The 15,221-nt window shown below is 41.7% G+C and overlaps 3 protein-coding genes across 3 annotated transcripts; 2 read left to right on the top strand and 1 right to left on the bottom strand.

Moving 5' to 3' along the window:
- Positions 1 to 7,088: 7,088 nt before the first annotated feature.
- LOC131282284 (cuticle protein 8-like) lies at positions 7,089 to 7,881 on the top strand. Its single transcript, XM_058311698.1, has 2 exons — positions 7,089 to 7,100; positions 7,183 to 7,881. Exons 1-2 carry the CDS (start codon positions 7,089 to 7,091, stop codon positions 7,879 to 7,881), a joined length of 711 nt encoding a protein of 236 aa, XP_058167681.1.
- Positions 7,882 to 11,059: 3,178 nt separating this feature from the next.
- On the top strand, positions 11,060 to 11,832 carry LOC131282285 (cuticle protein 8-like). Its single transcript, XM_058311699.1, has 2 exons — positions 11,060 to 11,071; positions 11,155 to 11,832. Exons 1-2 carry the CDS (start codon positions 11,060 to 11,062, stop codon positions 11,830 to 11,832), a joined length of 690 nt encoding a protein of 229 aa, XP_058167682.1.
- Positions 11,833 to 13,341: 1,509 nt separating this feature from the next.
- LOC131293566 (uncharacterized) lies at positions 13,342 to 14,429 on the bottom strand. The gene is made up of 4 exons (XM_058321642.1): positions 14,178 to 14,429; positions 13,874 to 14,115; positions 13,615 to 13,812; positions 13,342 to 13,549 (listed from the first exon to the last, which is right to left on the bottom strand). The coding sequence occupies exons 1-4, from the start codon at positions 14,427 to 14,429 to the stop codon at positions 13,342 to 13,344; spliced, it is 900 nt and encodes a 299-aa protein (XP_058177625.1).
- Between the last annotated feature and the right edge of the window lie 792 nt (positions 14,430 to 15,221).

The following is a 15,221-nucleotide window of genomic DNA, read 5'->3' as shown; positions in this document are numbered from 1 at the left end:
TCTCATTACTTATTGCTCGAGGAGTTCGAGGAGTAAAACAGTCTTTCATAGTGTGTCTTAGATAAATTTGGATTGTTTTCAATATAAATATAAAAAGAAATACCCGAGGGGCTCCTCCTTTCACCTACTGGTGGTTTGTCTTGGTACAGAAAAATAAAAACTCTCGTACAAAACGTATGACTTACCCGGGTAGGCGGTTGTAGATTTAAGGGGTATAAATAGAAAAATGGTGTAAAAAAATACTTAGAATAAAAATAAAAAGTCGGTTTTCGGTAGAATGATAGAAATCATGTTGCTTGAGGCATTCCAGGAATTTCGAGTCGATATTACTGTGCAATTCGAAGTAATTGCAAAATAAAAGGGCAAAACTTACCCACGTAGGCGGTTGTAGATCTGAAGGTTAAACACTTTTCATTTTGTCCTTTCTTGTAACGATCTTGTTCGATCATGTACACATGGCTTGCCAAGGGTTTACCAAACATTTCCATTATGTGTATTCCTTTGCTGCAGCGGAGGGTTAAATTGCGGAACGGTTTTAATAATAACACAAGATTCAAGGACGTATGAAATTTAAATTTCTTTATATCAATGAAAAATTGTAGTAGTAATTGGAAAAGTCATATGTAAAAAATTCAATCAAAGTGCTTGAATAATTATTTTTGGCCGATTTGAATCCATTGTGTTTGGCTAACTGGCACGAACCCAAGTTTTTCAAACAACTTTATCGAACGACTATTAGTATGGCCGATGTGGGCATGGACGTGTTGTTTGTGCTCAGTCGCAATCATCTTCGCCATGGCTTTCGCTAACGTGGTTCCGTAACCTCTATTGTTTCGTTCAGAAATAGTGTACAGATGCCTAAAAGTAAAGCAAATTGTGAGGTAATGCTGGCTGTAGACGTCACATATTAATCTGTGGAGATCTTTGACGTTTACAGCTTTCCTTTGTTCTCTCCTCGCCATCGTCTGTCATCAACATCCCTCCAGATATCCCGAATATCTCGAGGGATGTTGGAAAGAGCAAAGGAAAAGCTGTAGACGTCAAACATCTGTACAGATTAATACGTACTAACCCGATTGCATCGTGGTCATTCTTGATAACACAGGCTACAAGTTGCCCATCGTTTTTGTCGAATAGTCCAAGGCCTCCATTGTGTTGTATAACAGTTTCGAAGTACCGTAAGGATTGTTTGTACTTATATGGCCACAAATCGTCGATAACTTTCGCATGATCTACAAGCAGTGGTTTCAGTTCGACATCATCAGGCACACTGAAATAACAAGAAAAATGTAATTAGATGAGGAGTTACCGATGCCCCATTTGTTCCGAACCCGTAGCTGAAAGTAGCTGCTTTATCGTGATGCACCCAGTAATCTTTGCAATCCGATCTCAGCTTGATGCTGTCAAGAATACCCCGTTCATCAACTACTTTGTATAAACTTTCGCGAATTCCACTTTCGCCTCCTACAACGAATATTGGGTTGAGGTGCCACTTGATGAAGCTGGTTTTTCGAATCGCGTCCTCGAGCTCACTGGGCGGTTGTTCCAGGGTGTTTACCATCACGAATATATCCTGTCGAAACACCATACTCCTGTGGTGGATATTCGGTATCCATAATTCGTGGTCACCTTGTATCAACGCATACTGCGTGAAACCACTCGCGGTCGCGGACTTATCGAAGCGAAGGGTTTGTCATCGTGTACAACTTGGACTTAGATGAAAACTCAGAGATTTTTAGTTACTGGATGCGCGACGGGCATTACGACCACGTCCGATCAGTGTCCACCGAATGATTCTCTGGTCTATTCGGTATCGATTTATTTATACGGTTTTTTAGGGCTAGTTTACAGGTGGTTGAATAAGTGTTGGTAATGAGGCTGACCTACTTTACAAAAGTTGTTTATCGGTTCTATAAATGCTGATTGGATATATTGATGTTTTTCAAGAATAGTTAGGTTGTTGACTTCGATCGCGCAAAGGTTTTTGCGCGCATCGTTCCCTGTCTGTTTCATAACATCCGGCCCGCTGAGGGTCATGCTTACTTGGCTCGAATGCCCGACGCCGGCTTGCCATGGGTCATATTACTAGGGTGCAATGCTCGCGCACAATCGAGTCGCAACTTGTTTACGAGTTGCGGTGTTTCGATGCGTTGATCGGAATTTGCTTATGCTGCATCTTTATAATTTCGGTTGAATCAAGTATGAATAGAGTGGCATCGATCAATTAAAGTGTGTCTGGTTAAGATTGTGCATAGCGTATGCTACACCTCCCCTCCTAATGAGAATAATGTTAGGATTGGAAAGAGTAACATTATTCTTTAACCTCGTAACTTCAATCTGTTTTTGTGTATGGTTGATGTTTTGTTTGTTATGTCGTGTTTGATAACGCAATTTGTATCCTGACTATCTATTAAAATTATAATAAACGATTTTGAAGGTGTCGTCGTCACGACTGCCTTCTCTTTAGTGTGTACTAAAGTCTTGTTAACAACACATGCTTTGCAATTTTTGATGTAATTGCGGATATCCTTCGTCATTAGCTTCCCTTGGTATCTTTTTCGCAATTTAGCGTATAATCTTTACTGATCTTTTGTGTTCTCATATGGTAATCTCTTATAATTTTTTCTCATTCTTCCTGACTTTTAATCCATCTAGTTGGAGTAAATATGACAATTTCAGTATCGGAAATAGTTTTGTTAGCTACTTCTTTGATTGTCTTTAGGGAATAATATTTTGTCTTTCATTTGATAATTCAATTCATTTTATGTTCATTTTCTTTGCGATTAGGCATACTTTATGCAGCACAAACTCTAGTGTTTGGCTTGACTTCGCATTACTATTCATTGATATTTCCTCTTTTTCTTTCCCTTCTTGTTCAATTCTTTGCGATTAGGCATACATTATGCAGCGCAAACTCTAGTGTTTGGCTTGGCTTCGCATTATTAATCATCGATAATTCCTCTTTTCCTAGCGCTTTGTTATAATTCTGATTGTACACCGTGAGCTCAATTTTCTTTTTTTACTACCATTGTTTTAATTTCAAGAGTTTTCTAACCTCGGATGGCCTATCCGTTTCCCAAACTGTGGGGTGATCAATCCCTGTTTGCTTATTTGGTTTCGTCTGCCCTGAAACTTGTTTTTTTCTCGTCATGGTTCTTGTATTGACTATTAATATTGGCTTCGTTTCTTCTGTTAAATTTGTTGTGAGCGTTGGCAATCGCTAGACTACCGAGCCTCCAATACGTATGTATTTGACTTTCAATTGTCCAATTCGACTGCTGCTACAATTGCATCAGCGATCTTTTCGAATTGTCTTGATCGAATAACACAACGTGTTTCGATGTCAATTATTCCATCGGCCAATGCTTTAAGCCCTGTTTTCGTGGCCTTTTTGTGAGCCAATGGCTTTGGAATGTCCTCCGATATATATGCTGCTTCAAGCATATTAGTAAGCCTCTCTATCTCATTTCCGAACTCCTCCATGGAACCTTTTTGTCTTGCTGCGTTGAGCTGTTCTACTACCATTTCAGGTGTTCTCTTCTTCCTACATCTTGTTGTCAGTTTGTCTATTATTTCCTCTAAGCTGCTGGGATCGTTTCCAACTGCTTCCTTTGCAATTCCTTCAAGTTTTGATAGAATGCTCTTAATGATAATCGTTCTGTTGCCATCATCAACAATTGCATTCAATACCTCGATGGATTTTACAACTCCGTCTAGCTTCTTCTCATCTCCATCGAAATGTGGCATGACAGATGAAACTGTCTTAATTGCTTCTAGTATACTTGCCATTTTTGTTTTTCTTATGGTATCTCTTAGTCTCAATAAGGCAATAATAACAGTAGATATGGTTTTTAATGAGAACAGCTTTGGTTCTCCAACTCTTTCTTCTAGTAACCTTTTAACTTCGAAATATCTCGTTCTTAATACCAGTAATTTGTCTGTCAACTTTTTTTCGTATGCAAAAGCGTCTTTCAAATGCGCAATAGTTTCGTTATAGATATCTTTAGCTTTGATCAGCTTATTTATTATTGTTTGAGGTCTATACCTTCTATAAGGAGTTTTCTTTAAGTTAGCTCCGATTTTATCTAATCTCGATATTTGCAATACGAAAAATTTGTCCTGTTCCATACCAGGTGTCTAATCAATATTTCATTCTCTCAATATTTCATTTCGTATGATTTCTATTTAGTAGTATTCTTATTTTAAAAAAATGTAAACTTATCTTTCATTTCGACGTCTTATGTTGTTGCGCCGGGGGCTGGCCTTGTCGTTCTACGATGTCATCCTTCTCTGCTACGGTTGACACTGCCTCAATGTCGCTGCGTGTGCATCTTTTCCCTCGATACGAGTGCCGTTGCGATTACTCGAGTAATTCGATCAAATTCTTGTCGCTGTCTACAATTTCCATCGGTGCTTATGCCTTTTCGGTAACCATTCGAATCGTTGCTGTCGATAACTGTGCTTTGCGTAACCTACTTCATGTCAAAACTGTTTTTATAGTGAACTTGACACTGCTTCGTTTACCAAGTTCTTTGACACTGTCTTTTTCGCACACCATTATTTGAATTGATTTTTTTTCTTCAGTTTTTCATCGTTTTAGCTTCACTTTGGCATCTTGTGTCCATTTCACTGTTTTATTTGGGAAGCGTCAAAAGTCGTACAGAGCGACTTTCCTGGGCTACCAGTAGTTTATAGGTGTATTTTAACAATCTATCCGTAACAAAGATTGCTACCAATATAATTACCACGGTTTTTATTTTCATGTCCTGAACCATATGGAGCACCTAAGATCACTTAGTCCACTCGCTGCATCGATTTACTCACTGCAATCATTTTTTTGGATCAACTTTCTTTAGAAGTTTCACTGTAATAATTTTTCTTCAGGAACATTTGTCTTTTGTTTCGATGGTTTCGGGACCTATTGTTTCTCACTCAGTTCCACTGGATTATTTTGCACATCCTGTCCTGTCACGGTCGCCATGTGGTGGATATTCGGTATCCATAATTCGTGGTCACCTTGTATCAACGCATACTGCGTGAAACCACTCGCGGTCGCGGACTTATCGAAGCGAAGGGTTTGTCATCGTGTACAACTTGGACTTAGATGAAAACTCAGAGATTTTTAGTTACTGGATGCGCGACGGGCATTACGACCACGTCCGATCAGTGTCCACCGAATGATTCTCTGGTCTATTCGGTATCGATTTATTTATACGGTTTCTTAGGGCTAGTTTACAGGTGGTTGAATAAGTGTTGGTAATGAGGCTGACCTACTTTACAAAAGTTGTTTATCGGTTCTATAAATGCTGATTGGATATATTGATGTTTTTCAAGAATAGTTAGGTTGTTGACTTCGATCGCGCAAAGGTTTTTGCGCGCATCGTTCCCTGTCTGTTTCATAACATCCGGCCTGCTGTGGGTCATGCTTACTTGGCTCGAATGCCCTGACGCCGGCTTGCCATGGGTCATATTACTAGGGTGCAATGCTCGCGCACAATCGAGTCGCAACTTGTTTACGAGTTGCGGTGTTTCGACGCGTTGATCGGAATTTGCTTATGCTGCATCTTTATAATTTCGGTTGAATCAAGTATGAATAGAGTGGCATCGATCAATTAAAGTGTGTCTGGTTAAGATTGTGCATAGCGTATGCTACACTCCAATATAGAACCCTACTACTGCAAGTATCTTGTATGTGAGTACTTTGTCCATGCCAATGGCCAAAAATGTAGCAAACTGGATAGGATTTGCCTTGTTCGGGACGTAAATCGTTTTCCGAAAGCGGTGCGAGGCTTGCTCTAGCGCCGTCCCTTGAAGTGCTGCTTTAATTCGCACAATGTTTTGTAGGAGGGAAACAAACTGAACTGACTCGGGTAGCAACTGTTCGTAGATGTTCACTAGCTGATCGATTTCAGCCGGGGTAGCCGGACGCAATGGCTCGATAGCGTTGTTCATTGTTCGGGAATCGGGATAGTACTAAGTGTGCTCTTCTCATGTTGCTAGAGCATTCTCAAACTTCGGATACACTTACATCCCTATTCACGAACATTGCAGCGATAAGATAGTATACTTTGCAAAAAAAAAATGCGAAGAGATAAAGATGACGCTTAAGTAAAGATAGGATAAAAATGGTACAATAGAGCGGCAATTATCTTTGACAACGTGTTTTAGACGTATCTCAACAAGGGTGGGATTACCATGAACCCGATTATAAACGCTGCTGATAAGGCTAAAATAATCAATTTATTTGAAGTGATTGACAAGAGTCTATCGTGAATCGGAAAAATATGTAGGTTTGAATCACCTTTCGTTCATAACGCCAGTTGTCAATTAAGATCAGGGTACCCAAATGAAGTCACTCTAGCCAAAGTTACTGTCGTGGTTACACTATTCGTAAGCGGATGTATCAAAAATGTATGCAATGAGCGAAAAAATGCCGTTGTGTGAACCGTTTGAATTGAATGTCTCGTTAAATTGAAAACTATGGTTATACTGGACAGGATGTACAACGTGAACTCCCATATACATTACTTGCATGAGTTTATGAAAATTTTGTAAAAGAATTCAGTAAAAATGCGTGAAGATTATTCTAGAATAATAAACTCATCATTTGATGAATGTTTCTAATCAGCACTATAACCTATTTTTATACATGGAAAAGCTATATAACTTAAAAAAAATAATTTCACGCTATTTTTTTGGCAAGCGATTTCCCCCATCTTAATATAAATTCGATTCGATAACAAAGCTGTACGAGGGGGTGTGACCAAGGCGAGCGAGCTGCTGATTGGATTGGTGTGGTAAGTCGACTGCTTCATCTCTGGATTGTTGTTTTTCTTATCATGTATGTGGAGTGCATTGCACTGCACGCTGCACTGGTTCATTCTGGCTTTCAATTGATGTAGATCAGTTTTTGGAAAGTAAAAGTAGTTCAAATAGACGCACCCTCCAAGGACGACCGACTTATTCCTGAATTTTGAAAACAATGTTTTGGGAATATCCTGGCCTTATATTTTATAAAAGGCTTGACGCGTGGCCTGTGGAGACATAGTCACACAGTTCGTCGACTTGTAAACATTGCAGCTACAAAAATGGCGTTCAAAGTAAGAATCATCAAATGTCTTTGGAGAATAGTATTTTGGTAAACATAGGAAATTTGTTAATCCTCGTTCTCCCATATTTCAGTTCGTTCTCCTTGCCACTTTGGTCGCTGCTGCCAGCGCTGGTCTGCTTCCGGCTGCTCACCATGGCATTGCCACGTCGCACTCCACCATCCAACATCATGCTGCCCCCGCCGTCCACCACGTCGGAGCCATCCACGCCGCCCCGGCTGTGTACCATCACCAGCCCACCATCGTCAAGACCATCGCTCAGCCCACGATCCTGAAGTCCTATGGACATCATGATGACCACTACGAGCACCATGCTCCGGCCAACTACGAGTTCTCGTACTCCGTCCATGACGAGCACACCGGAGACATCAAGAGCCAGCACGAGACGCGCCACGGAGATGAGGTCCATGGCCAGTACTCGCTGTTGGACTCCGACGGCCACCACCGCGTCGTCGACTACCACGCCGACCACCACTCCGGATTCAACGCCGTCGTCCGTCGTGAACCCACTGGAGTGAAGATCGCCCAGCCAGTGCACAAGGTGATCGCTCAGCCCGTCCATGTCTCCAGCTACGCCCATGCTCCGGTAGCTCACGCCACCATCCAGCATCATCATGCTGCCCCGATCGCCCACCATGTTGCCCCGATCGCCCACCATGTTGCCCCCATCGCTCATCATGTTGCCCCCATCGCGCATCATGCCGCTCCGATCGCGCACTCTTCCTCCAGCATCGTCCATGGAGCCAGCCACCTTAGTCATCATCATTACTAAGCAGCGTTATGGAACAGTGCCAGTGTAGTGTGGTTATAGTGCAAACATTAGTTAAGAAATAGAAGCATCAATCAATTAAAACAAAAGTAAAAAATTTAGCCCAGTTCTTCTTGGAATCCGAATATAAATTTGTAATAGATAACTGTTTTGGAAATAGAAAGTATCGGATATTTGTCCGAAGGACTTTTTCATTCTCGCAAAATATTCGAATCGGAGGGATTGTAATCGTACTGGCGAAACTTCTATTAGCGAAACACAGAAACGGATACTTTCAGCTTACTGGACACTAGTGATGTGCGTTCTGAGTGAGCGATTCGAATCTTAATATTAAATGAACGATTTAAATCCTAACAGATAGTTTTTGTGACTCCCTTTGATTTGAATCCTTAACTGGGATTCGAATCCCAAAAGAATGAACGAGTTGGGAAAAGTGTCGCTAGTCGCCATAGCGATTCGAATCCCAAGTTGTGATTCGAATCCCAGTTTGGGAATCACTTCAGAAATTTCCATTGCTTTCAAGTTCTCTATACTTATGCCCAAGATTGGACTTATTTTTTATAACAGCTTGCAATCCTTTATATACATCATGATTTTCAATAGGAATAAATTCTACACATCTTTCCGTTACTATCCGTAACTTTGTTAAATATCTAATAGTTCGTTAAATATCTTCGTTAAAAATCATAAATATCTTATAGTAAATATTAATTCAAATCTAAATCTAAAATAAATAAATAAATTCGTCAACGATATAATATGATAGATAACTTACATTTCCTTTCTCACAATTCACTCGTTTTAGGAAATCAGGTATTAAATTTTATTTATCTGGATATAATCACTCTAATTTAAGCAATCTGAACAAGTTAATAAAATTCCTTTCGTTCTGTTAATTAATGCCTCCACATTCTAAACCGACCAGACCTATTGAAAATACGCATTTTAATATTTTTCTGCAATAAATGTCACGTTTTTCCTTTTTTCAAGTAAATACAAATGAATTTTACTGTTAACAGATGTTTTTTTTTAAATGTGTACGACAAATAGTGGCCGTGTGATAATTTAAGCATTTAAAAAGGGTAAAAATGCAGATTTTTGCTAGTGTCCCGTAAATCGAGAGCATTTTAAGTCAAACAGAAATATTAGATGGAAAGAAGATTGATGAAAACATATTCCGCCAAGGCTTTAGGTGAAAATTAACATTGGCTAAGTATTATCACAGTATATCAATAATAACTTTGATCAAAGTATGTGTACCACTGCGAGACTAAACAAAATCGGTAGTTACTTTTGCGGTCTGGGGTTTTCATCACAGGGCCTTAGTCCGCTCTTAGGTAGATCCACCACTGGCTATCCAAGACAAGTTGCAAATAACATTTGCACAGCAAAAGTGCAGTAAAAGACATAAAATATACTTGAAGCTGTTCTCTCGATTATGGAGAGTTTGCGGGATTTAAAGAGGAAGAAGTTTAGTGGCAAGCTCGGTTGCTTCGACCTGTAATAGAACTTTGATCGAACCGACAGATACTTCTTCAGAAACTAGCGCCTCTGGGTTTAAATCAGCAGCTGGTAAGTTTGTTCAGAAGAGCGTTCCTCATCTCGTTACCTGGTCAATGGTCAGCTCTCCTCCTCCTTTTCTATCCAACGATCCGTCCGACAGGGCGACCCTCTTTCCATGCATCTGTTTGGACTCGACTTACATCCTCTCATCATGATAATCGAAGACATTTGCTGCGACCAGGATGACTTGATCAGTGCATATGCCGACGACATCTCAGAGATGACTACCTTCCATTCTAAAATAGAGCGAGTTAGAGATGCGATAGAGGCATTTGGCATATGCTTAGGGAGAACGGCTGTACGGGTGGAAGACTGTCACCCTCGATATCGGCCATAACGCTACCAACAAGATCCGTGTCCCATGACTGCGCACCGTGGAGCGCCTTCGGTTACTCGGGATACTGTTCTCTAGCAATATCCGTGGAACACAATTGGAATGCGGGTATGAAAAACTTATCTGGATTAATCGGGTGAAACAACTTAATTTAACGCAAAAGATTGTTGTTTAGAACACCTTTCTGCTGCCACAACTTTGGTACATCGCTTCAGTATGTGGCGCCCGAGCGCTGGATATAGCGAAGGTATATCATATGATAGGTTCCCTTCTCTGGAGCTGAGCCAGGGGCCTGCGCGTGCCGCTAACTCAATTGGATCTACCACGACACCGTGGAGGACTTGGGCAACTATTGCTGACAAACAGAAGACTCCCGTGACATCGGAGATCTATCTTATATCTGTAGCCAAACGAAAATCTACACCTTTCGGTACTGCTGAACCAAATGAGACGTATATTCTCAGATACGTGTACGACATGCCCCGAATTGGCACACATTTACTCTGTGTCCTGCTGCCAAGACTGATACACAGTGAAGCACCAGTGTGCAATCACATACGGATCTAAGTTGGTCAGTGCTGTCCGAAATGAGTATCAGCACGCGCATCGCGGTGCTTGTTTATTTCGCCAACTACATCATCCACATGGTTGGAAACGATCGTGTGATTTATCCCAATGACCACGACCATGATAAAGCACGTGTGCTTTATCCTTGTGAATGGATAGGTTGTAACGCCGCAATGAAACATTTTATTTTGCATGCTCCGGATTGTTAAACTCAGTACAACTGTACTTTAAAATGTACGAATAAACGAAATGTTTTATGTTGTTATTGCAATTGCCCTGCTGTAATTATTTAAATAATACTGCTGTAAATACTTTTCTTTGCAATTGGTTTCAACCATCGCTGCTGTGATCTCAATACAAATTCGAATCGATAGCAAAGCTGTACGAGGGGGTGTGACCAAGGCGAGCGAGCTGCTGATTGGATTGGTGCGGTAAATCGACTGCTTCATCTCTGGATTGTTGTTTTTCTTATCATGTATGTGGAGTGCATTGCACTGCACGCTGCACTGGTTCATTCTTGCTTTCCATTGATGTAGATCAGTTTTCAGAAAGTAAAAGTAGTTCAAATATGTAGTCGCGCCCTCCAAGGACGACTGACTTATTCCTGAATTTTGAAAACAACGTTTTGGGAATATCCTGAGTATAAAAGGCTTGACGCGGGGCTTTTGGAGGCATAGTCACACAGTTCGTCGACTTGAAAACATTGCAGCTACAAAAATGGCGTTCAAAGTAAGAATCGTCAAATTTTCTTCCAAGAATAACGTATGCGTAAACATCGGAAACATATTTAACGTCACCCTCCCATATTTCAGTTCGTTCTCCTTGCCACTTTGGTTGCTGCTGCCAGCGCTGGTCTGCTTCCGGCTGCTCACCATGGCATTGCCACGTCGCACTCCACCATCCAACATCATGTTGCCCCCGCCGTCCACCACGTCGGAGCCATCCACGCCGCCCCGGCTGTGTACCATCACCAGCCCACCATCGTCAAGACCATCGCTCAGCCCACGATCCTGAAGTCCTATGGACATCATGATGACCACTACGAGCACCATGCTCCGGCCAACTACGAGTTCTCGTACTCCGTCCATGACGAGCACACCGGAGACATCAAGAGCCAGCACGAGACGCGCCACGGAGATGAGGTCCATGGCCAGTACTCGCTGTTGGACTCCGACGGCCACCACCGCGTCGTCGACTACCACGCCGACCACCACTCCGGATTCAACGCCGTCGTCCGTCGTGAACCCACTGGAGTGAAGATCGCCCAGCCAGTGCACAAGGTGATCGCTCAGCCCGTCCATGTCTCCAGCTACGCCCATGCTCCGGTAGCTCACGCCACCATCCAGCATCATCATGCTGCCCCGATCGCCCACCATGTTGCCCCGATCGCCCACCATGTTGCCCCGATCGCACATCATGCCGCTCCGATCGCGCACTCTTCCTCCAGCATCGTTCATGGAGCCAGCCATCTGAGCCATCATCATTACTAAATGTTCCGGAATGGATCTAGTATAGTGTGTTGTATAGTTCAAAGGAGTAGATTACAAATACATGCATGAAAATTATGTTTGGTTTTACTTTTTTGCACTCGTTGTAATCCGGGTATCGAAGGCAACCGATTTGGAGAGAGCGCTAGGCTACGAAAAAAGTTTTAAATGTTTGTTGTATTTGTAATCCACAAATTACTAACAGACGGTTTATAAATTGAGTACTGGTGAAAGGATCGTTACCCTAAATGCCAATGCAAGCGCCTTACGGGTTTAGTTTAGAAGGATGGATTTAGTAAAAATCTTACACATTACCCAAAAATATTGAAACATGTATGTATAGTCTATAGCCGGACATGTGGTTAATTGGTGCTGCAGTATGAGTTGGGAAATTAGTATTATTAGACTGTTCGAGAAAAACAAAAGTATAAAAACTGTACAGTTTTACGCTAGGTTTACAAGAAGCGCATGCAATCTTTGGCACACACAAAATGCCGTCAAAATCCGCGTAAGTGTATTTTTCAATCAGCGGGTACACAATATTTAATTACACTGTTTTCAGGGCCAGTTCGTCCGCATCAAGCTGCTCTTTGCCGGCAGTAGGCAGTGAATTGCACGCACAAGACTTTTGTTTGGTATCGTTAGATAGCACTTTGGGCTTGTCAAGTTTAACTTTGCCGTTATCGGTAGCAACATTGGCGCGTCGAGAAAAGGTCGCGTTGCTGTCGCGCCAATGTTGCTACCGATAACGGCAAAGTTAAACTTAACAAACCCAAACTGGTTCCTAACGATGCCAAACAAAAACCTTGCGCGTGCAATTCACAGCCTACTACTGGCAAAGAGCAGCTTGATGCGGACAAACTGGCCCTAAAAACAGTGTATTGGTTTTCAAAAGCTTACAGCAGCTTGATTTTTGGCAACCTTCTTCTTCTTCTTGGCGTAACGACCTCTTGGTCATGCCTGCCCGTTAAGGGCTTACGAGATTTGTTTCCCTGTTGTACGTGGATAGTCAGTCCTCTCGTACAGGGGACGGTCTGGTCTCGGTTGGGATTCGAACCCACGCCGTCGAGGTGCTGAGCCTCGACACTCATGGGCCGATTTTCTATCCGGCGCTACCGCTCGGCTGTCGCGGACCTCTTTTGGCAACCTATGATCTGTTTTGATTTTCTAATTTGCATTAGATAAAATATCCTGCAGTTACATTCGCTACCATCTTGTATAGTCGTCCGTGCAATTAACTTCGTCGTTTGCTAAGGCGAATGGCATTCGATTAGTATTAGATTCGCCATAACAAATTATGGAGATCATAGCACCGACGACCGTACAAGGTGGAAGCGACAGGGGAAAGGTCTCGGGACGGTTTGTTTTATTAACCCGAAATTCGCGGACGAATAAAATTTGAATTTTTCTACATGGAAAATAAAACAATGGAAAATTGGAAAAATGTGCAATTAACGCAGTCGTTTAAAAAATATTTGAATATAACTCAAAATTTCCATTGAAGTGATTGAATTATAATTTTTGCCCAATTTGAAGCCATTGCGTTTGGTTAACTGGCACGAACCCAAGTTTTTCAAACAACTTTATCGAGCGGGTATTAGTAAGACCGATGTGAGTGTGGACGTGTTGTTTGTGCTCAGCTGCAATCATTTTCGCCATGGCTTTCGCTAACGTGGTTCCGTAACCTCTATTGTTTCGTTCAGACAAAGTGTACAGATGCCTAAAAATAAAACAAATTGTGTGGTAAGACAACAAACGCACTTTGGTATTGATGGAAGTACTAACCCGATTCCATCGTGGTCATTTTTGATTACACAGGCTACAAGTTGCCCATCGTTTTTGTCGAATAGTCCAAGGCCACCATTATGCTGTATAACAGTTTCGAAGTACCGTAAGGATTCATTGTACTTATGTGGCCACAAATCGTCGATAACTTTCGCATGTGCTACAAGCAGTGGTTTCAGTTCGACATCGTCAGGCACACTGAAATAACAAGAAAAATGTTATTAGATGAGGAGTTACTGATGATTCATTTGTTTCGTACTCGTAGCTAAAGGTGGCTGCTTTTTCGCGATGCATCCAGTAATTTTTGCAATCTGATTCCAGCTGGATGCTGTCTAGGATACCACGCTCACCAACTACTTTGTATAAACTTTCGCGAATTCCACTATCGCCTCCTACAACGAACATTGGGTTGTGGTGCCACTTGATGTAGCTGGTTTTTCGAATCGCGTCCTCGAGCTCATTGGGCGGTTGTTCCAAGGTGTTTACCATCACGAATATATCCTGTCGAAACACCATACTCCAATACAGAACCGTACTACTGCAAGTATCTTGTATGTGAGTACCTTGTCCATGCCAATGGCCAAAAATGTAGCAAACTGGATAGGATTTGCCTTGTTCGGGACGTAAATCGTTTTTCGAAAGCGGTGCGAGGCTTTCTCCAGCGCCGTACCTTGAAGTGCTGCTTTGATTCGCACAATGTTTTGTAGGAGGGAAACAAACTGAACTGACTCGGGTAGCAACTGTTCGTAGATGTTCACTAGCTGATCAATTTCGACCGACGTCGCTGGACGCAATGGCTCAATAACGTTGTTCATTGTTCGGCAGTCTGGACAATACTAAGCGTGCTCTTTTCGTGTTGCTATGGTATTCTCAAACAGCTCACTTTCATTCCAACTGACTCAAATTACAGCGATAAGATAGTATACACTGATGCAAAGAAGAATAGCACTAGTCTGTTTTTGCCGTTATTGTTTTTTATTTCCTTTAAATTTTAGCTTTTTCTGGTTTGTAAAACATTACGATAATACGAAACATCGAAATAATACGAAACATCGTATTTATGTAAACTTCGGTTTTTTTTAGTAATCAATTGATGATAGTATAACGAATACTCAATTATACGATTTAATGATGTGAGTACTAAGTAAAGGAGTATTTGTAAATAATCTCTGCAAAATGCAGCGATTGTATGTCTTCTTCTTGGCGTAACGACCTCTTGGCCATGCCTGCCCGTTACGCCGGCTGCGCCGGCTCACGAAACTTGTTTCCGTGTTGTACGTGGATAGTCAGTCCTCTCGTACAGGGGAGGGTCCGGTCTCGGTTGAGATTCGAACCCACGCCGTCGATTGTATGTATAAATACGTATGTATATACGCTCCCAGCATTCACAACTAGCATAGCACAATATCATAGTCTAATTACTGTTAACATTTGAAAACAACCACGATAATCAGCAACAGTTCAAATGTTTTCTATGCGATTAGGATACAGAGTGTCTGCTGGTCACTTTGAAATATCAAGTTTTTGTCTGGGATCCTATTTATAGTCATCATGAACCGGATTATTCTGCTGGAAAATATAGTTTAAGCCCGTCAAACATTTGTTTT

Source organism: Anopheles ziemanni, chromosome 2 (genome assembly GCF_943734765.1).
Source record: "Anopheles ziemanni chromosome 2, idAnoZiCoDA_A2_x.2, whole genome shotgun sequence".
Lineage (NCBI taxonomy): Eukaryota > Metazoa > Arthropoda > Insecta > Diptera > Culicidae > Anopheles > Anopheles ziemanni.
Note: the sequence above shows the minus strand (reverse complement) of the source record. Positions and strands in the feature narration are given on the sequence as shown.

Bases quoted from the DNA above. Each gene is read 5' to 3' on its own strand.
- LOC131293566 (XM_058321642.1), bottom strand. From the start codon at position 14,429: ATGAACAACGTTATTGAGCCATTGCGTCCAGCGACGTCGGTCGAAATT. The intron at 13,813-13,873 runs GTACGAAACAAA...TTGTTATTTCAG, and splicing joins GCAGCCACCTTTAGCTACGA to TGTGCCTGACGATGTCGAAC. The intron at 13,550-13,614 runs GTTAGTACTTCC...TTTTATTTTTAG, and splicing joins AATGACCACGATGGAATCGG to GCATCTGTACACTTTGTCTG.